Source organism: Cyprinus carpio, chromosome B7 (assembly GCF_018340385.1).
Source record: "Cyprinus carpio isolate SPL01 chromosome B7, ASM1834038v1, whole genome shotgun sequence".
NCBI lineage: Eukaryota > Metazoa > Chordata > Actinopteri > Cypriniformes > Cyprinidae > Cyprinus > Cyprinus carpio.
In genome coordinates, this window is record NC_056603.1 from 19,143,819 (window position 1) to 19,166,256 (window position 22,438).

Here is a 22,438-nt window from a genome sequence, read left to right on the forward strand (position 1 = left end):
CTCTGTACCAACTGGTTCTTTTGGTGATTGATTCTGAACTGATTCTGTGCTAATGTTTTCTGAGCGCGGGTAAACCGAAGGCTTGAATCAAGGGCAACCCCCAGGCCCAATGAAGTCATTACGTCGAGCGCAAAAGAACTGGTGAACCGTGTTTTCGGCAACCGGTTTATTGAATCAAAATCTCCGAAAAAAAACCGGTTCGCGGAAAAGAACAGAACTTCCCATCACTACCGGTGATCCGAAAACCGATGCAACCGGTTCTTGACTCGAGAACGAGCCAATGTTTTCGTTCGTTATCAACTTCGGTCATCAGTTCAGTCAGTGTACTGTTTGAGTAAATGAATTACTCCAGAAGATTTGATTTATTTGAACTCAGAGGGAGTGTCAGCCATGTTAAAAAAGTTAACAGCTTAAGTCATTTGTGGATTAATACTGCTTATTGTTGACGCAACCTGTTCAAACGATTCAGTTCGATTTGGTGAACTGGTTCAAGAAGATCCGGTTTAATCGAGTGATTCGTTCGCGAACCGTTTGTGCTGTGAACGCGGTAATAACAGACCCGGGAGAGAACTGTCAATGCTGAATAAAGTCGTAGTTTTTGATATTTTTGGACCAAAATGTATTTTCGATGCTTCAAAAAATTCTAACGGACCCTCTGATGTCACATGGACTACTTTGAAGATGTTTTTATTACCTTTCTGGACGTGGACAGTATACCGTACATACATTCTCAATGGAGGGACAGAAAGCTCTCGGACTAAATCTAAAATATCTTATACTGTGTTCCGAAGATGAACGGAGGTCTCACGGGTTTGGAAAAGACATGACGTGGCGAGTCATTAATGACAAATTTTGATATTTGGGAGTTCAAGCAGATTAAAGGGCAACACCACGAAGAGTTCAAGCAGATACGTTTTTAATTGCATTTTTTATATTTATAGCTTCTTTTATGAATATTATTCCATATTTTAATTTGAATGTCGGATTGAAATAAACATCGCCGTTAGTGTATACATAGTTAATTGTTAGCATAAGCGCGGCTAACACTAATATAATGAACATTAGAATTACGTTTCTTTGTTAAATATTTAATGCTCCTATAACTTTTATTAGTGTAAATGAACTGTGTATCCAAAATATGTGTATTAGAGAATGTATGGTTAACAGTTTTAATGTCATATCAGTCCAATAGAAAAACATTTCTGGCCTTTTTTTTTTTTTTAGTAAGTTAGTTGTTATTTTTGGCTGAATAACTCTAGCAGGTTTTAAAAGCCCTTTAAAATTAAATATGAACACAGTTTGGATTAAATAAAAGTAGAGTCAAAATTTATTTCCTGTAAAGACTTTACAATGACTTCATGTTCACGAGTTCATGCATACATATAATTAGTTGCAGTATGGTAATGCATATTTGGTGTGCTGTCCGGGAAGGTCTCCGAGCTCGGGAATGGCCTGAACCTAGAGTACCCCCCTCCCCGTATAAAAGTGTAAAATGAACTCGAAGTGAGGAGATGGGGCGGTAGAGGGAAGCTGAAAAACCGTCAATGAATAGAGGTAAGTCTGCTGTATTTATACCATGCTGTTGATTAACTTGAGTGCGCTCCACCTGTGTTAATTAGGCTAAGTATATGACGCGCTCCTCCCGAACCTTGTTAATAAAACATCATTTATCTAACTTAGATCTAGTAACATCTTACAGTGAGTGAACGATATATTTGTACAACATTCATTAATGTTTGTGAATTTTACAAACACTTGATCATTCATGTTTATTCATTGTGCATTAAATAATTTATCAGATTGAACTTGTGATTTATGTATTAGTAAATTTTGAAATGAACCCAAAGAAGAATAATTGCTGTATAATTATTATTTATTGTTAGGTCATGTTATCTAACGAATGAAATCTTATTGTAAAGTGTTTTTGATACTAAAGTATCAAATCTGTTTGATATACACTTAGTATATATATTCTTATCTAAATTTATTATAAAAGCTGAGGATTTTTATTGACTGAAAAGTTATATTTTAGCTGGTGTCAAAGATCAATTGACACCGTTGCAGTCAATTGAATATTCTTGCATTTGGTCCGACTCAGCCCATTGCTGTACTTAAGTATATTATATTTTCCTTTTACAGCTGCAGACTGAGGAAGATCATGAAACACACCAGCAAACCCCAAAACAGTCAACATTTTACAGATGTTTTTCAGCGGCAGCAAAAATATGACAAAACTTTTGGGTGAAACTTGTTTACTTTTTTACATACTTTTATTTCTTTTGGAAAAACTTGAAATAATTTTAAATAAGTATAAAGAATGGCATTGGCTTTGTACATTTAATTTTTGTTTAATGTTATTAATAAAAATAATGTTGTTCAATTAGCATGTTTTTGTGTTTTGCTTTTGGTACCGAAATTTTCACTGGTATTGGTACAGAATACTGAAATTTTGGTACCATGACAACACTAGGGAGGAACAAGTCTTTTTAATACTGATTTTGAATATTAAGAAAATAAATAAACCATTGTACAGTATAGTATAATGATTAAAAAGTCAAAAGCTGATTGCATAGAGATAGACTTGTTACATCTAAAAGAATATCTGTGATCACAGTAACAAGCATAACCATTTTTTTCCATTAATTTTCCCATGTTTGCAGTTTCATAGTTTTGATAATTTTACAATTATTCTAAAATGTGGGAAATAGTAAAAAGAGAAAGTAAGTTACAAAACTTCTGACTGGTAGTGAATGGACATACTCAAAAGATACACACTCACAAGCAAGCTATAAGTAATATGGAGGCTACAGAGTGTAGGATAGAGAAAGAGGAGGTGTTTACCATTTCTATAGTAGAAAGGATCTTTTAGAAGCATAACTGGACCTTAAGAGCAGAGCAAGGCTGTCCTTGACAATGTTGGTCTCTTAGCACGGCATCAGATAACTTCCTCTTTCATTATGTTCTACTTCTTTATCAAAGTCTGATAACCCTCTCAAGGACATCCTGTCCCTTAATGCATGAACAACAACATACAGTTTATATCCCCAGATGACACTTGTAGCACTTTACAAGTTTTTTTTTCTTTTTCACATATGAGTCATCAAAATCAAACCTTTAATAAAAAGGAATCAAATCAAAATGTAAAAAAAAATAAATAAATAAAAAGGAAAAGCCTTTCATTTCACAGAAAAGGACTGAGTGTTGAGTATTAAAAATTTCACCTTTGCAAAAGAAGGGCCTAATATTTCTTTCTCTCATTTCGTCTCCCCAGCAGTCCATCAACCCCCCATCTTCTGTCTTGTAGCCTGTCTGTCTGATCCCCTACAGAGACAAAAAGGGAGGAAACTGGTGGTCTTGTTTCTTATGTTTTGGAGAAAGTATGTCACGATACACTCAATAAATTTCCCAGTGTTCTTACATCAACACATCCTGTTGTTCAACATCATGGCAAAAAAAATCATATTTTACCTGAGTTTTAAATGTCAGTTGTAGCTGTCTGAATGCAATAAAAAAGACTGTGTGTCTGATTGCTGAACAAATTACTCATATGAGCTAATTCTTTATAGTGAATCAAAAATATACAGCACAGCCAGTGTAGTCTGATTCACAAACACATGACTTTTATGAGCAGTTTCTTTAAATGAATAGTTCAAACAGATGATTTACTGGTTTACTTGGACAATAGTTGGCAGTAGTCGAAGACCCCTAGTCTAAAATAAAGCTGATTTTTCATAATTGTTCTCCTTTATACAGTTAGGCCTTTTACAATGAGAGACGTGTTTCAGTTATAGATCAAGTACAGTGTGTGAAATTTTCAAATCTGGGTGTCAGTTGTTACAGCTGCTTCTGCACTGTCTGGTGGAGCAAAAAAATACAGCCAAGCAGACAGTAACAATAACAATACCAAACAAAGGGCACCTCAGTACACAAAAAAAGCCTCCAGTACAGTAGTAATGAGGGTCTCTATCCCATCTCTGAGCATTTTTCCTCCCTCCCCTGAATTTTGTCCTCACTGAGAATTGAAGGGATTTAAATGCCCTTCAGCTCTGACAAAATGATTCTGTTCTGGAACTTAACTTGTACATGTGATTGTTTTCCTCAAGGTATTGCCATTGCTTAATAACACAGAGTAAGCTTATGGCTTAAGCTGATTTCATTAATGTGCGTGTGCATGGATTTAGTGAATCCACTGAAAACAAACAATAAACATAGTACATATAGAAAAATACAGTGTTATCCTTTGCCACTTGGCAGCCATATATCGGGTAAATCTCATGTTGTCCTTATTATATCTTTGTCTGCACTGAGTAAGAGCTGAATTTTCTATAGCGAGTTTCCCAAAGTTCAGGGCTGGCAGACTTTGGACAGGTTTAAGGATAATATTTATTGAAGCCTATGCTTTAAACTCTCTCTTCGGTCACCTACATTCATTCTGAGATATGTGTGTTAAAGGACAGCATGCAGCTTGACCTGGCTCTCTTTCATCTGTATTTCATTCACAGTTGGAGCCAGAGCTGCCAAAACAGGCAGTGGGTCTCCAGGCTCAGTGTTATTATCTCCCACAGAGACAGAATGGCATCAGAACTCACTCCTGCTACTCAGAAGCAGGAGCGGGAGGTTAGCTGCTCTAATGCCCCACAAAGACGGGCTTCCTGGCATAGAGAGGGACTAAAGCTGTGGCCCTTTTGGATGCCTTTCATCAGCTTTTGTGTCCAGTTTTAAAGACAGAAGAAGTTTGCTTCCTGACTTGGAATCTGTGGAAATATCAGTTTCTTTGAATGATTCTTTACATGAATTAGGCAGAACTGGGTTGGGGAGATCTCATATTTAATGGAGTGATGAATGGGACAGAGTGCACTATCTGAAAAATGAATGATATAACAGCCTATGGTTGGTCTTGCATTTTGTTTCATCAGTCCAACGTTGGTATTAATAAAACAAAAAAAAAAGTAAATTGAAGATATTAACATAACTGTAAAAAGTAAAAAGCCCTTGCTATGTGTACTGCGTTAAGCTAACTGAGACTTGTTATAGCACTTGTATATCATTGCTCTTTTGTTGATTTTGATTGCTTCCATTGTCCTCATTTGTAAGTCGCTTTGGATAAAAGCATCTGCTAAATGACAATGTAAATGTAACTATCTGCAATAATGGTAGAAAGAAAACCAAAGACATGGCAGCAGAAGAAACTGAAGGCAAGATACGAAAAGATGCGAAAGTTTTTGTCATTTAGGGGCAAGACTTATCTGAAATAGACTAGATTACAGTAATAGACCAGTATCAAGAATTTCTTCCATCAAAAAATTACATATTACTTCACAGACATACTCAAAAAACAAATCTGAACTTTAGACTGACTGCATCGCATTAAACACTAAGTACTTTAAATTTCAAGGATTTAATGCCATTTATTTTTCATTAAAAAAAAAAAAAAAAAAAAACAGTAATCAGCTCTTTTATTCTCTCAGTTCGGTACACTCTCAGGAAAAATACACAAAAATTTTACCTTTAGGGTTACCTTCAGCTTGTCACTATGTATAGTACAGTACTCTCAAAAGGACATCTTTATGCTTTATATACCCCTAAAAATTTCTAATAGTACCTTAAAGTACTATACCTTACATATTATGATACTAAAATGCACTTTTTAGGGGTAGATAAGTTACAAGGGTGTCCTTTTAAGGGTGCTGCCACTGTGATAAGCTGTTGTACCCCTAAAGATACTATTTTTTGAACATTTTTAAGTGTAACTTTTTTCAGGATGAAAAATAAAATCAAAATGTACTCTTACTTCCAGAAGACACGTAGCACCAGCCAATGAAATTAACATGGGCAATGTGCATCAGACGGTCATTAAATGAGCTGTGGGCGATCCCTGGGTGTGCCGTCTGAGACTAAGACTAATGCTTCAGTCCATGCCTACACACACACCCTTGCATCCCCTAATAAAGAGAAGTCCTCAAAATGAACATACTAACTTTTCTTGAGGCTAAACATCAATTACCAGTAAACCTAAATTAACATGACTTTGTTTTATTATCTAATTCACCACTAACTGTTTTCAGCCCTTGTTTTTCTTGTATGACAGTACATAAATGCTCCCAGCTAAACAGACATTATCTTATCATGTGTAGTGTATTCTCTGGACAGTATTTGCATCAATGTCTGCAGCAGTCAGACACATGGTGAACAGAGAGCAGAGCTAAATGGAAGGCCAAGGAAAGAGTGCTGTCTCACTGAAGTAAAATAAATCTTGTCTGTCTGCATAGAGGTTGTCAGGAGCTAGCCAAATAATATCCCATTTAATCATTCAACATAATTAGAGAGAGAGAGAGAGACATTTGTTTTAACATGGCCCTGAGAACACTCCAGACGATGTCCAATGTCTTATTAACATTCTCGTGTTTATTTCTAAAAATATCACACAGCCTAATTATAATATATTAATTATGTCTAAGAAGTTGTAAATCGACCAACCACAGAAAAACAAACCAGCCTCTCATATCTTCCACATGTAGGGTCAATGTAGGACATCCTATCAATACAAAATGCATTAAAAAATGCATTTACTCTGTGTAACATAACATAAATATGACTAGTTGATTAAACGTGGTGAACGTGGCTACACAATCAACGTTTAATGAATTTAATTGAAGATTTCACAGACCACAACTACTGAAAAAAATATGCATAGAAAAATGTAACATCATACTTAAAAAACTATATAAAAAAAAAAAAAAAAATACACAAAAAAAAAAAATGGAATTAAAAATTAAAAAAAAAAAATGCACAACACTCACCACACCCTTTTTTTAAAGTTTTTTTTAAGGTTTTTTTTTTAGAAGAAATTACATTTTTATTCAATAAGAATGCATTAAATGGTGTTCTTTTGAATTGAAAGAAGAAGAAAAATGTATCACATATTCCACAAAAATACTACACAGCACAAGTGTTTTAAACATTGATGATAATAGGCAATGTTACTTGAGCATTTCTGAAAATCATTCTATTTCTGAAGGAACTTCCAGTTTTTCCATTCCAGGAAGAAATTACATTTTAATCAAAATAGTAAAATTATTTAAAACTGGAATAATATTTCATAATATTACTGTTTTACTGTATTTTTGATCAAATAAATGCCACATTGCTCAGCATAAGAAACTTTTTAAAAACATTAACAACCCTTATCAACCCAAAGCTCTAACTGTAGTGTAAATATACAAATACAAAGTGACTTGAGTGTCATTTACTTATAACTGACCATGATGCACACATCTGATGTAGTTTCAACATACTGATGAAACTTCTAATCATGTCATGTACTGTATATGCAACTGTAAGTCTACATATCTCAAATATAGCACATAATATTCACTATTTTATCTGGAGGACTGGACAGTGAATGAAGAAATTAAAAAAAGAACAAAAACAGGAACATAGATGGAGAGAGAGCTCAGGAACAAGAAGATAATCTTGTCATTATGTTTTTAAGACCATAGCTGCCTGCTATAGTTGATGCACATATCATCCTCCGGTGGAAATGAGGGCACGTCCCCCAGACATAAGCAGACAGAGTGCAGTTGCGTCATACTTATTATATAACTCGACATTGTCTTTTAGTTTAGATGATCAATATGTTTTATAAAATTGAATGAGTGGAATCTGTGTGCTCAGTCAATGGCAGAAATAAACAAAAAGACATTAATAAGCAAACACTGACATACTGTAAAATAAAGAGAGGATGGAGCAACAACTTGTGCCTGTGAGGAAGATAACGTTTATATGTTAGAAAGGGAGTAACTGTGTGTGTGTGTGTGTGTGTGTGTGTGTGTGTGTGTTGCAGGCAGAGAGAAAGATATTCAACCTCTAGCAATTACAGTAGCTGATGTGGGGCTGGGCCTGGGAAGAGGGAGGGAATGAAATAGTAAAGGAGGGATGAAAGGAGACTGTGGGAGGAGAACGCTTGAAGGAAAAAGGAAAAGAGAGAAACAGATGCAGGCCGGCAAACTAGATGCACGCAGGAAGCCGAAGAAGATACAGGCTCTTTTTGTAGATGACTGCAGAATTCAGAGGCTGGTGAGCTCAAAACCAAGAAAGGTAGGAAATTAGCTTGAATAATTTGGAGTCAGACATTGAGGTGAAACTAATAATAAATCATGTATATTATTCTCATATATTGAATAAGAAAATATATTTTGTGGATTCATATACAGAAATACTGTAATGCAGATAAAAAGTACACAGATAGAGAGTGGTAGGCTGGTCTTTTAGAGAAGTGAGCGAGTGTGTATGTACGTGCAGTATTAAATGATTAATTGTTCTTGTATGCAAATCTCAAAGGCACAGCTCTCTATAGCTGGTAAGGCCTCTCTCTGGTTGATTCGGTTATGGTTAAACAGACAGGACAACACGCACACAAACTGCTGTATGCTTTAGGATTTTTGTAAACATTTACACAGTAGGAGAGCTGAAAACAAATGTGGAATTTAAAAAAAAAAGTGATGAAGGTCCCAGATAGATGTAATTTCAAGCCTCACTGCTAACAGAAACTTGATTAGCCAAACTTTTTAACTATGCTAATAATACTATTCCCGATTAGTCATCATAGGATCTGTTAGACATAAACTAAAGACTAAGGGCTGTACATGTTCTCATACAAAAGCAGAGGGACATTCACAATGCAGTCTTTAGTCACGAGTGGTGTCAATCTCTCATAAAGATTCAGATCAGACACTGGTGATTTAACACTTCCTGTCCTCCTTGTTTGAGTCGCAGCTCATTTTAGTTTGAATGGCACAGTCTCCTTCATTGGAGCCTAAATTGTTGCTTGTGCATTCCTCCAGGCTAAACTACAAACAGCGGTTTGAGTTGTGAGTGAGATTTTTACAAGCATCCACCAACCGCTTCCTGTTTGAGTGGTGAAGTCTTCTAATGGGTTTCATAATGGAAAATGGAGCCAAATCAACGGCTCCAATATCTGTATTGCACGTATCACATTTATGGTGTCACCGTACATTTTAATTGTTATATATTTATTGACGTAGTCTGTATCAGAGTTTGCTTAAAGGCCCAAGACCCCAAGTGATGTTGGGCTATGATAACAACTAGTTGGGATCTGGGTGTTGGTTTGTGGTTTGTGTCTTGTTTACTTTGTTTGTTTCTTTTCTTTTTTAGCTGGTTGATTGCAAAAACACAGATTTAAGTTTACCTCTAGTATCATACCAAAACATTTATCTTGTACATCTTGTGTTGCGTTGTATATCTTAAATAATAGCATATATGTTTTTTTTGCTGTTGTTGTTGTTGCCTGTTTCCGTGTAGATTAAAAAAATTATTCTTGACATTATGGATTTTTCCCGGTCTTTAACAGTATTGGCTCACATCTTTAACAGTTTACCAGACTGGGAAAAATCCATAATGTCAAGAATAATTATTTAATCTATAGGCTTGTAGATTAAGATTTGATATTGACAACCCCATCTGCCCACGTCACAGTTAAAAAAATAATAATAATAATTAAAACAAAAAACCCTGATGTCACACTACTAATCTCGTTTGTCGTCTTCGCGTGTGTTTTGCAGATGTCATGGCGGCCGACCTACCGGAGCTCCAAGTTTCGAAACGTCTACGGCAAAGTGGCCAACCGAGAGCACTGCTTCGAGGGCATCCCGATCACGAAGAACGTCCATGACAACCACTTCTGCGCGGTCAACAACAAGTTCCTCGCCATAGTAACGGAGAGCGCGGGAGGAGGATCTTTCGTCGTTATCCCGGTCACTCAGGTAACGATAACCACGGCGACGCAGCACGCGCTAGTACTAGTGTCTGTTCTAGACAGTTGTTTTATGGCTTACACTAAATTCATGACCCCCACAATGTAGGTCTCCAAACTAGCACAAACAGCGGCAATGATGCGAACCCTTCAAGAGCATTATTTTGGCGATTTATATGCAGGCAGTGAGTTTAAAATGAAGCCTATAGACAAATCCGCCGCAAAACTCTATGGGCGCCGCCATCTTGCCTGCCACCATTACTGCGTGCCTGCGAAGTGTGACGGTGTGGACACTTGCCGGTGCCCTCTAATGACATTTCAATGAAAGCGGATCCTGCTCATTAAAGAAAATGTCTGGTGAAAGGGAAAATTGGGTAGATGATGTCAGGCAGTGGCCAAAACTTACTGATAAAGGTAATTTATTGACAACATAATGTAATAATGTATAAATATGTAATGTATTGTAATTAAGAAGTGTATTAATTGATGACAACAATAAAACCGAACGCTGTCATTACTAGCTGTGTTGTTAATATGTTCACAAGCTTCACAAGTTTCAAATAACTATTAGGCCATCCTTAAAAATATTCTTGTTTGCCATAACTGACCGACCCTGTCAGTTTAGGACTGACCCAATTAATTATGTTTTTCCCCTTTTTGTCCGACCGACTTGCCGATTGTAATTGCGTTAAGACCCACAGATTTTTTTTTATTTTACTCTTCAAACTAATACAAAATGCAATAAAATGTGAGACACACGCAATTGACGCTTTTCACACGCTCTCACACCACACATCCATTTTCTTATCTCACGCACAGAAAAATCGCGAAGCAAAGAGGGACACGGAGACCGACAATCTCACAGCTCTCAGATTCTGTCAATTTTATTATGAATTTCAAACCATGAATACCGTTTTGGTGCTTTGTAAAACGTGACGCGACAGATCCCTAGCGGCACCTGAACTGATCAGTCTCTAGCTAATAGTAAAGAACTCTGTGTTAATCCGTATGACCGTGAACATGGGCAGTCAAATGTGCAACACAAGGTTCGTGGATTTCACAAACGGGTTTATTCCATGCCTGTAGTTTTGTGCTGTTGTTAAAAACAGCCAACCACACAAACACAACTCTTCTCGGCATCACTGGACAGCATACGTACTAAAAAAAACTAAAGAAAAATAACTTTTCGTACAGCTATAATCTGCTACAGCCGCCTACGGGACTAACGCTACTTCTGCTACTTCCTTAGCAGCAAGGCACGCAGTAATGGCGGGGGCCTGCTTTACTTCCGTGTTTCGCCGGATAAATCTATAGCAATGCTGTTGTGTTGATGCAGAGACAGGTAAGTGTTAAATGGGGTGATTTGTAAAACCAAATTTTGACCAATTAGAAATGAGCTACAGGGGTGAAATGTCACTCATTAAAGCCACCGTATAACGTTAGGCTAGATTATTTATGGAGGCCTAGATTTTTACAAAGGATGTCACCAAATGGAGATCTTGTCATTTTTATCTCTGAGGACAAATTTGCCTCAAAGCATGACTAACTGCACGGAATAACTACGCAGTTATGGCTTTTAATGTGTGTGTGTGTGTGTGTGTGTGTGTGTGTGTCTGTGAATACATATTAATTAAAATTCATGTTTTGAATTAAAACATTTTCAACCATGTGAAAGTAAAAAAAAAAAAAAAAAGAAAAATCATTGTTACAATCTACCCCAGTGCTCTTTGTGCTTGACTTTAATTTGTAGCAGACAGGTATGGGAATATTAAATCAAAGTTTGAGATATAGAGCACAAAAAGTGCATTGGAGCATTACAACACTCAGTGAGCAAATATCTCTTTTTATAATATGAGATTTATATATATATATAAAAAAAAAAAAACAAGTGTGGCAGGCAGCTGCCCTGGCCTGCATGCTGTAGTAGGAAATGTGCATCTTAAGGGGAACTGTGATTAAAGTGTGCACACTCTTGAACCTTGATCCATCAACCAGTGTGTGCGTCAGTCTATGGTCTTTGAATGGAAGACCAAACTCACAAGCATTTCTGTTAATTTGACTGCAAATATGCATGAAATCTGTCTAAAACAAAGCAATACTACGGAGGAGTGCTAATGGATGCTTTGCACAAACTCACATTTACATTAATTGGTAGAGAGAACATGAGCAGTGGTTACTGAACAGTGGAAAAACATAGATGAGTCATCCCTTACCCTGTTCTTATATATGCACATGTGGCGCACACAAACCCACAGGCCTCTGTCTCTCACACTCTCTTTCTGTTGAACACTTTAGTTGGCTCTGTTTTAGAGTAATATGCATTTTCTTTGCAAGGTTTAGATTCCCTTTGCACCAATACAAAGTCATTTCACGATCACCCACATTGAAGAGATCTCTTTTAACACGATTACATTCAGAGATAGAGTTGGGAACCGAGAGCCGGTTCTTATTCAGAACCGCTTCTGTTTTTTGAAAAGAACCGGAACCGTGAGCAATTTCTAAGTTTCGGTTCCAAAAACGGTTCTGGTGCAACACGTGACCAAGCGCTGTGAGCAGCCTTGTGCTGGTGTTCTGACGATTCGGCGTTTCCCGTAAAGGATGCCACAAACCAAATAACAGAAACGTCACCATGCCTCTTTAATTACTGAGCACATTTTTTCTAATGACGCACACTCCACAGACACGCGCGCCGCGTCATGTCTTTAACTGCCGAATACATGTTTCCTATGACTGTACTGCACTCGCGCCTTTGATAACTGTGCACATCGTTTTGTCTGACTGTACATGTACCGGCCGCATGCACAAAATTACATTATATTTGTCCCATATTGTCATTAATATACATACTGACTTTAACTTGGACCACTAAATAAATAGACTGCTATTGTTATAAGTATGAGGGTTAGATTATTTAGTGTACAGGTCATTTCAAGAGTGATAAACAAAGTGATAGAAAATATTTATTTTCATGCATTTTAAAATGTTTAAAAAATGTGGGAAACCACTCATTGCATCACAGCATCTCCTGACTGCATTATTATTTGTAAAATAGGGGCTTAATGGAGTGTGTGTATACATGGTTATAAGTATAACAGTTTTTTATTTCATTAATTTAGGGAAATGAACAAGTGTCTTAGCCCTCAAGGGACTATTTGGCCAATCTTATTCCTGCTTGAAAAGCAAACATGTTATTGATATTGTAAAAAAAAATCAACTTTGAAGCACATGCTGATTGATGGACTTGCATTACTCAACATTACTTACTACCTTCCAGCAACACTACATTCAATGAAGGTAAAATAGTAAAAAAACATAATAATAGTTTATTTAAATGGAATCGGAAACAGAAAATTTGTATACTGTAATATATATGTTGAATTTTGACATTGCCAACCTTTGAATTAAGTTGACAGTAAGTAATAAACAGTATTGAGCATTGAGTTTTTGAGTATTGTGCATTTTTCCTTACCACTATTTAATAGTTGTTTAATGATTTTTTGTGAGAAGCAAAAAGAACCGGAACTGGAAAATGTCTAACGATTCCCAACCCTATCCAGAGAGCACAATAATAAGTCAAATAAATGAGCAAAATGTTGTGTTATTACTATTGCCGTTGACAATTGTATAGTTGTGAGAAGCACAAATGTTTGTTTTTGCATCTTTTAAGAGCAAGTTGCTATTGAGTCTGAACCATGAAGTAAGTCCCTCACCCAGTGGCTTGACATGCTCTAAACTGAATCTTTCTGTTACCCTTTTTCACAGGCAGAGCAATAGCCTGAATAGTAAGCAGAGAGCAGATACTTTTTCTTTGATCTCTGGCTTTAATGCTGTAAAATGGACAAGCACTGGAAGCTGTAAACTCCTAGTTACTGACACTGATATAACAGTAGTGTGAACTAATCTATGTGGACATCAATGTGCTCTGGCTGGAACAGCTTTATATGTCTGCTTCATAAGGAAAGATAGAAGACTGGGGTTATGCAGGTTAAAGTGATTGTTTATCCAAAAATGAATCATTTTCCTCACGTTGTTTCAAACCTCTACGATTTTCTTTTTTCTTTTCAAAAGATATTTTGAAGAATGTTGGTAACCAAACAGTCACCATTGACTTCTACTGTATGGCAAAAAATAAAATAAAAACATTGAGACATTTCTCAAAATGTCTTCTTTTATGTTCCACAGAAAAAGGAAATTCATGATAACAATGTTTCAGTGAGCTATCCCTTTTTGTAACAATGTTACTGACTCCTAAAGATGCAAAATGCAAAGTTAGTGAATTTAAATGTGACTCCAAATTCCACCTCCACAGCAACTGGCCAGACTGCACGAAAAGCACAGACAGAAAAAATGACTCACACACCATTTATCATTGACATTGCCTCTGATGTCCCATTCTTCTCTTCAGTCATCTCCGCTCTTTATTCTGTCTGTTCTTCTGTCCCTCCTCTTGAGCGCATCCGGTCATGCTACACTGCCCATTGGGCCTGCAGACCCTCGGTCATGGTTTCAGCCAACTTGGATAAACTATCAATAGCACTTTTGTGATGAACATTCAGAGTCACCCAGTTAATGTGTGATGTAGAAGGCCAGCTTTGTGCCCTTAATGCGCTCATTCCACAGTGTTCGTGACTCCAACTGGGCTCCCAGGCCTTGGAAAAGAGCTCAGTCCCTCTGACTTCCGCATATGTGTTTTTTTGGACACCACGTGGGGCTGTTTCTTCCCAGCTTCTTCATTCTCCTTCTCCCTTGTGTCTCTGTCTAGCACTGACAGCTCCCTGTGAAGTTTGCATACTTACTGTAATACTGAGAAATTCTTTGTCACATCACTGAAATCTGCCTTAGAGATAATAGAAATCACTGTGAAGCTATTTGAAAACTGACAATAGTTCAGCTTAGTTGCATTATATACTGTATGTAACCATTAAATAAAGTTTGAAATTTTCAGTTTTTAAATAGCTTTTTATTTCCATTTTTTGTAGTTAAATATGTTAAGTTTGGCAGTTTAATGGAATTTTGTGTTTGCTGTAATGTGTATGTAGCTTATTAAATCTCTCTAATGTGTTTATTCAATTCAATACATTAGTCTATATTACAGGGACAACTGTCTGATTAAGAATAAGCAATTCTCATAGTAAAATCCAGACAATATAGTGGCAGAACATTGGCTTCTCAAATGGAATTCCTCGTATGACAAAGGAGCTTCAGTTGTGTAATGGAAACTGCATTCAGAAACCATGATGAGATGGCCCAGGGAAAGAGAAAAAAAAAGAGCATGAATAGAAGGCTGTGGTATTCGCGATGATGTCATTATTAACTGTTTAACCATTTGGAAATGAAACCGTTCCTTTCCTTGACCTGCTAAGCGGCTGTTGACAGAAAAGTCTGTGAATGATAATGTGTGAGGTGGTGCTGTAATGGTTTGGGATGATATCAGAATTCTTAAAATAATGCAGGCTCAAGCAGTCAGGCGTACACTTACACACATACGCAAACATATATAAAAGGGAGTTGGGCCATCTGGCAACACTGATAGGAAACTGACAACCAGTTCAGACTACTTTAACATGCCCAAAAGTGCTTTTTACTAGACCCACACCCATTTTATAATGCCCCAATTAGCATACAGTCAGCTCAGAAAACTGAAATGCCCTTTGTTTAGAATTTTGTTCCAAAACCATGGAAAATGTTGGACTTAGAAGAATGCAGGATCATTTTGAACAGGCTTTAGAAGAGCCAGCCATGTTCTGGTGATGTGGTAGTGTAAAACTGCACACTCCTCCAGCTGTCTCTGAATATCTGCAACAGAATAATGAGTATTTGTTAGGCTCTGCCAATCATCAGTTTGTAGCAAATAATTTATTAAGAGGTGGTTCACCCAAAAATGAAAATACTGTCAATAATTACTCACCCACATGTCTTTCCAAACCTGTAAGACCTTTGTTCATATTAAGAACACAAATTAAGATATTTTTGATGAAATCTGAGAGCTTTCTGACCCTGCATAAACAGCAACACTATTGACATGTTCAAGGACCAGAAAGGTATTAAGGACATTGTTAAAATAGTCCATGTGACATAGTTCAACCTTAATTTCATGAAGCAACATGAATACTGTGTGTGTTCAAAGAAAACAAAAATAACTTAATTCAACAATTTTTTCTGTTCCTTGTCAGTCTTCGCCATGCGTTCACAAAAGTACCACGACACATGCGTGTGCGTTCCTTCACTTGCAAACATGGAGTTCTATGTCAGAACGCCGGCTCCTGTGTCTGCAGCACCACATGCATGGGTGAATGTGCACAGACCGGAAGAGATGGACTGTTGAATAAAGTTGTTATTTTTGTTTTCTTTGCACACAAAAAATATTCCCATAGCTTCATACCATTAAGGCTGAACCACCGATGTCACATAGACTATTTTAAAGATGCCCTTTATAAATTCCTGGGCCTTGAATGTGACAATTGTGTTGCTGTTTATGCAGGGTCAGAAAGCGCTCGGATTTTATCAAAAATATCTTAATTTGTGTTCAGAAGATGAACGAAGGTCTTACAGGTTTGGAACGACATGAGGGCGAGTAATTAATGAATAATAATTAAAGAATTTTCATTTTTGGGTGAACTATCACTTTAATTAACAAAATATTACCATTTTGTAATATGCTATCATTTTGCATATGCAGAATGTGCATGCAAACTATCTTATGTTTCTCTGTGATAAAAATGTAATAAAGTAAATCTTTTGTTTATACTGTTACATGAGAGGAAACAATATTTGCAGCATTTAACATTAAGAAAAATGTTGTTTCTGCCTCTTAAGCTCTAGCACAGGTCTCTAACCTCTAGCCCCAAAACGTGCATTCAGAAATCTGTTAAGTGTGAGGACTCATAAACATAATAGCATTATAATCGAACCTGACCTTCTATAAACCTGTATACAATAGACACTGATATAGCATACTCTATGGACCATCGCATAATGATGTTATATTGACTTTTATACATAGATGTAGATATTCATGTGACACTAATTGAAGTGTGGCTCAGCAGTGGCTAAGGCATAGAACTTCTCTACAAAGGAAGTTAAATTTGTCATCTAAGAAAACGCTGTATTTTTTACAAGAATGTGCTGTCAGAGTTATGGCAGTCTAGACTGTAGGCACATCCACTGACATCATAATTAGTGTAATCACATGGCTGTTCCTCACGCATCATTGTGCTGCTCACAATAGAGGGTGTGGCTAAATATATTATCTGCTTTTGTCTTTGAGTGTAAGATCTCAGACAGCGACTACTCAGCCTGATCTGCAGCCAACACATCTGTGTCAACAACCATCCGCTGCCAACACACTCCTACACACAAATCCGTAACTATTTTGCACAAAGAATAACAATAAACAAGAATACAAAATGAAGTGATCAGAGAGAGGCAACCAAGAAACAAAGAGAAAGCTAGGCGTAAAAAGCAAAAGCACCTCCTTTCAACACTTTGTCCTGTGCATATATGAAAATGTCCCTCAGAGAATATCATTATCACGGTTGGACATTATTTGTCATGATGTTTTATCAAAATATTTGCAAATGCAATTAAAAGATCATTAAAACTGTCATAATATACCTTTAGTTTAGTTATTAGTTAGCAACTAATAATGTTAATAGTTTTAGTAAAGTCATACTTTAAAATCGCTTTATTTATTATTTTATTTTAATTTCATTTACTTATTTATGTTATTATTGCTTTTTTTGAATTATTATTTATTTATTAAATTTTTGCATTGCTTTTAACAATGCCATGTTTGTACAAGTTGTTTTGGTTCTAATAAGTTCTAATAATAAATTTGCTTTTTGATTTGAATTGTTTATACCAATAAGCAGAGGATCATTCTAACAGTTATATATAGTCTTGGAAAACACCTTGACAAACCCAGCAATCCTCACACATACAGTCATGGCCAAAAATATGGACACCCTTGGTAAATATGATCAAAGAAGGCTGTGAAAATCCATCTGGATTGTTAATCCTTTTGATCTTTTATTTTAAAAATTCACAAAAATCTATCCTTTTATTGGATAATAAGAATTTAAAATGGGGGGAAATAAATGTTTTTCTCAAATACATGTTGGACACAATTATTGGCACCCCTAGAAATTCTTATGAGTAAAATATCTCTGAAGTATATTCATATTCACAAGTTTGAGCACTCCAGCATGATTATGAACATGAAATTATCCAGCCATGGCTTCCTGTTTCACAGAAATATAAATATAAGGGATAACAAAGCCCAAATTCCCTTAATCATCCATCAAAATGAGAAAAAAAAACAAAAAATATATTTCTGATGTGCAGCAAAAGATAATTGAGCATTAATTGGCTTTAATAAAAGAGCTAGAGCAGTGAAAATTCCCATTTCCACCATCGGGGCAATAATTAAGAATTTCCAATCAACATAAATTGTTACGAAACTGCCTGGAAGAGGATGTGTGTCTATATCATCCTAATGCACAGTGAAAAGGAGAGTTTGAGTGGCTCTACAAGGACCACAGCTGGAGAACTGCAAAAAATAGTTGAGTCTCGGGGTCAGAAAACCTTGTCAAAAAATTGTCAAACAGCTCCTACATCAACACATGTTGTTTGGGAGGGTTTCAAGAAAAATTCTCCTAGCTCATCCAAAAACAATCTCCGGCATATTCAGTTATTAGACACAACTGGAACTTCAAACGGGACTGGCTTCTATAGTCAGATGAAACTAAAAAATTTACTTTTTAGCAGCAAACACTCAAGATGGGTTTGGTGAACACATGGATAAAAAGTACCCATGTGTACAATGAAATATACTGCTGTATTTTTGATGCTGTGAGCCTATATTTCTGCTGGAGGTCCTGGACATCTTGTTTAGACACATGGCATCATGGATTCTATCAAATACCAACAGATAAAAAAGTGACTGACTCTGTTAAAAATCTTATAATGGGCCATGTTTCGATCTTCCAACTGTACAATAACCCAAACACAAACCTTAAAAACAACACAAAAATGGGTCACTGAGCATAAAAGCAAGCTTCTGCTATGGCCATTCCAGTCATCTGACCTGCACCCTATAGAAAATTAGTGGAGTTAACTCGAGAAGAAGCACCAACATGGAGCTGGGAATCTAAAGGGTCTGAAGTGATTCTGGATGAAGGAATGGTCTCTGATCTCTTGTCAGGTGTTCTCTAACAGGAGAAAATTTAAAGCTGTTAAACTGGCAAATGGAGGTTTAAAACAGTATTGAATAAAAGGGTGCCGTTAATTGTGGCCAATGTGTATTAGAGAAAATATTTATTTCATAATGATATTTCCCCCCATTTTAAATTTTTATTATCCAATGAAAGGTTAGATTTTTTTTTTATTTTTATAAAAGATCAAAAGAATTAACAATGCAGATTAATTTTCACAGCGGCCTTTGATCATATTTACCAAGGGTGCCAATATTTTTGGCCATGACTGTATGCAAATATTTGAACCAGTGTAACTGAGCACTTTGACCACAGAAGTAAAAGCTTTGACATTTTATAATTGGTCGTAGTTTCTGTGTTCTTTTTTGAGTTTTGATCTCCTGTGGGAAATCAAGGACAAATTCTATTAAATGAACACCCCTGGAGCAATTGCAGGGCTAATTTAATGCAATAATCTAACACAGAGCAAATCACAGACATGATTTCCATCATGCTAATCTAGGAGAATAGCACAGACATGGGAACAGAGAAAATGTGTGACAGCCAACAAGCAGCATACTATTCAATATCAAGCTGCTTTTGTTTGTTTTTTGTCATCTCTCTTGACTAAGATTTAAGCATGCATAATTTCTTCAACAATGACTTCTCTGATATTAGAGCACCAACAATACTATCTCTCTGCATTGTGCTGAAGGCCTGACCTATAGATGAAGTCTTTCATAAGCAGCCCACTCAGGGTGCACTCGTGCATGACCTGAACTACAAATCCCACAGGACCTCAGAAGGAGGTCAATGGACTAAAGTGACATCAAACATTCATGACATCATGACTAATGTTCTGTCTACTACTCACTGTATGACTGTAGTTATGTAGCGCCACACAGTGGATGTTTGTGTGTATTACAATGGAGCTGTATTTGTGCAGGTGTGATATCGGTAAACTGTATGAACATATATAAGACAGCTCATAAAAATGTGAATGTTTTCAACTATCCATATATATATTAATCTTATGTTTGTCCAAACCTGTACTTCCCTCCTGCAGTTTGGCCGTATCGACCCTCACTATCCAAAGGTCTGCGGTCACCAAGGCAATGTGCTGGACATCAAATGGAATCCTTTCCATGACAACATAATCGCTTCTTGTTCAGAGGACTCTTCTGTGAGTAAACTTCAAAAGCACCACAATAAAGTCAAATTAGTCAGCATCATTTAAATAAACTGTTGAAATCTTTCTGTGCAATGATAACCTGTTTCAACTGTTTTTGTTTTCAGAAATGGAAAACCGGCATTTACTTTTACATTAACAGCATTTACATGTCACAAACATCACTTAAATCGAACCTTTATTTATTAAACCTAAACCAGTACACTGTAGAGATTTACACGTATAAGAAACAGCATAAACATTTAAATGTCATTTTCATGTGTGTACTTTTGTTTTACATAAATCATATTAAACCTCCAAATAAAAAAAAATGAAATGAATAAAGAAAAAATTGACATTAATTTAAACACACACACTCAAAATGATGCCCAAAATGTCTTCTCAAAATCACAATAGGGATAGAGCAGGTGAAAACATATGATGATGATGATTAGATGGCTCTCAGGAATACTTGATCGCTGTAATGCTTCAGTATGTTATATGTGACCACAAAACCAGTCATAAGGGTCAATTTAGAGAAACTGAGACTTATACATCACCTGAAAACTGAATAAATAAGCTTTCCATTGATGTATGGTTTGTTAGTTTAGGACAATATTTGTTCAAGATACAACTATTTGAAAATCTGGAATCTGAGGGTTCAAAAAAATCGAAATATTGAGAAAATCGCCTTTAAAGTTATTCAAATGAAGTACTTAGCAATGCATATTACTAATAAAAAATTAAGTTTTGATATATTTACAGTAAGAAATTTACATAATATATTCATGGAACAAAATCTTTACTTAATATCCAAATGTTTTTTGGCATAAAAGAATGATTTCGACCCATACAATGTATTGTTGGATATTGCTATAAAAATACCCCAGCGACTTTGTGGTCCAGGGTCACATATGTTGTATTTGTCATTTGAGAGAATTTTAACCATTTATGACGTTATAGATTAATAACTAACTGAACATTAGAGTTTAAAACTGCTGATGCTTGATTCAAAAGTGATATTTGTGTGTGTTCTGCATGTGTCAGGTGCGAATATGGGAGGTTCCTGATGGTGGACTGAGGAGGAATTTGACAGAGTCTGTATTAGAACTGTATGGCCACAGCAGGCGTGTGGGGCTCATAGAGTGGCACCCAACCACTAGTGGGATTCTCTTCAGTGCTGGCTATGACTACAAGGTAATTTTTAAGTTTAGTAATATGAGCTATACAGTTAAAACATCTAACCAATATTTGATCATTTAAAATAACAGTGTGGACAGTCAGTACTAAAGATTGTATTCTGATTGTCCATAATATGGTAATGAGAGTGCCACTCGCAAAAATAAAACTGTCAAAAGACTGCACTCAAGGTTTGACTGTTGTGTTTTTCTCTTTCTGTAGATCCTCATTTGGAATCTTGAGATTGGAGAGCCGGTGAAAATGATTGACTGTCACACAGATGTGATCCTCTGTATGTCATTTAACACAGAGGGCAGCCTGCTGGCCACCAGCTGCAAGGACAAAAAGCTCCGCGTCATCGAGCCCCGCTCTGGCAAAGTGCTACAGGTGTGGATTGTGTGCATTTAGTCTTACAGTACATGCACTCGAACAATCATTGATGCAGAAACACTCATAAGAGATTTCAATCATGTTCCTTCTTAAAACTTGAATTGACACTTGGTTTTAAAAATGCATTTCTACACTACTGTTCAAAAGTTTGGCATGTTGGCAAATGTTGTTTATTTTGAACTTTTTGTTCATCAATGAAACTTGAAAAAAATATTCAGCTTAACATCTATAATAATACAAAATGTTTATTGAGAACCAAATGACTGCTGAAAAATCACCATCACCAGAATAAATTACATTTTAAAATATATTAAAGTAGAAAAGTTTTTTTTTCTATTTACAGTATTTTATTTATTTCATTTATATAATAATCATAATTTTCATGCATGGTTTTGTAAATGCACTATTGAGTAAAATTTCACCTTTATTTCTGTTTTATATTGTCAACAGGAGGCGAACTTTAAAAACCACAAAGTGAACCGTGTTGTGTTCCTAGGCAACATGAAACGACTCCTAACGACAGGTGTGTCTCGCTGGAACACACGCCAGATTGCTCTCTGGGACCAGGTGAGAAGAACCTGTGTATGTGTGTGGGTCAGCTTTTGACCTGATCAAATATCCCCACAAGGGTTTTTAAACCTGAAATCACCTACATTCTGCGACCAGTCAGTGAACACAAAATATTGTCTTAATTAAAATGTAAATGCTAAAATGTGTCTGTGAGGATCAGGGCAAGGG

General features: G+C 36.2%; 1 protein-coding gene across 3 annotated transcripts in view; it reads left to right on the forward strand.

Annotated features, from left to right (window-relative positions):
• LOC109063076 (coronin-2B-like) overlaps positions 1–22,438 on the forward strand; it is a 40,782-nt gene that overhangs the window by 12,459 nt on the left and 5,885 nt on the right. The window contains exons 1-6 of one of the 3 annotated variants that reach the window (XM_042727721.1): positions 7,940–8,097; positions 9,582–9,782; positions 20,030–20,146; positions 21,179–21,328; positions 21,533–21,697; positions 22,148–22,267. In XM_042727721.1, the coding sequence (XP_042583655.1) occupies positions 7,993–8,097; positions 9,582–9,782; positions 20,030–20,146; positions 21,179–21,328; positions 21,533–21,697; positions 22,148–22,267 (858 nt within the window). In that variant the 5' untranslated portion in view covers positions 7,940–7,992. Of the gene's footprint in view, positions 1–7,939; positions 8,098–9,581; positions 9,783–20,029; positions 20,147–21,178; positions 21,329–21,532; positions 21,698–22,147; positions 22,268–22,438 lie in introns of those variants that run through there. The other 2 variants (XM_042727722.1, XM_042727723.1) reach the window with 2 other exon arrangements.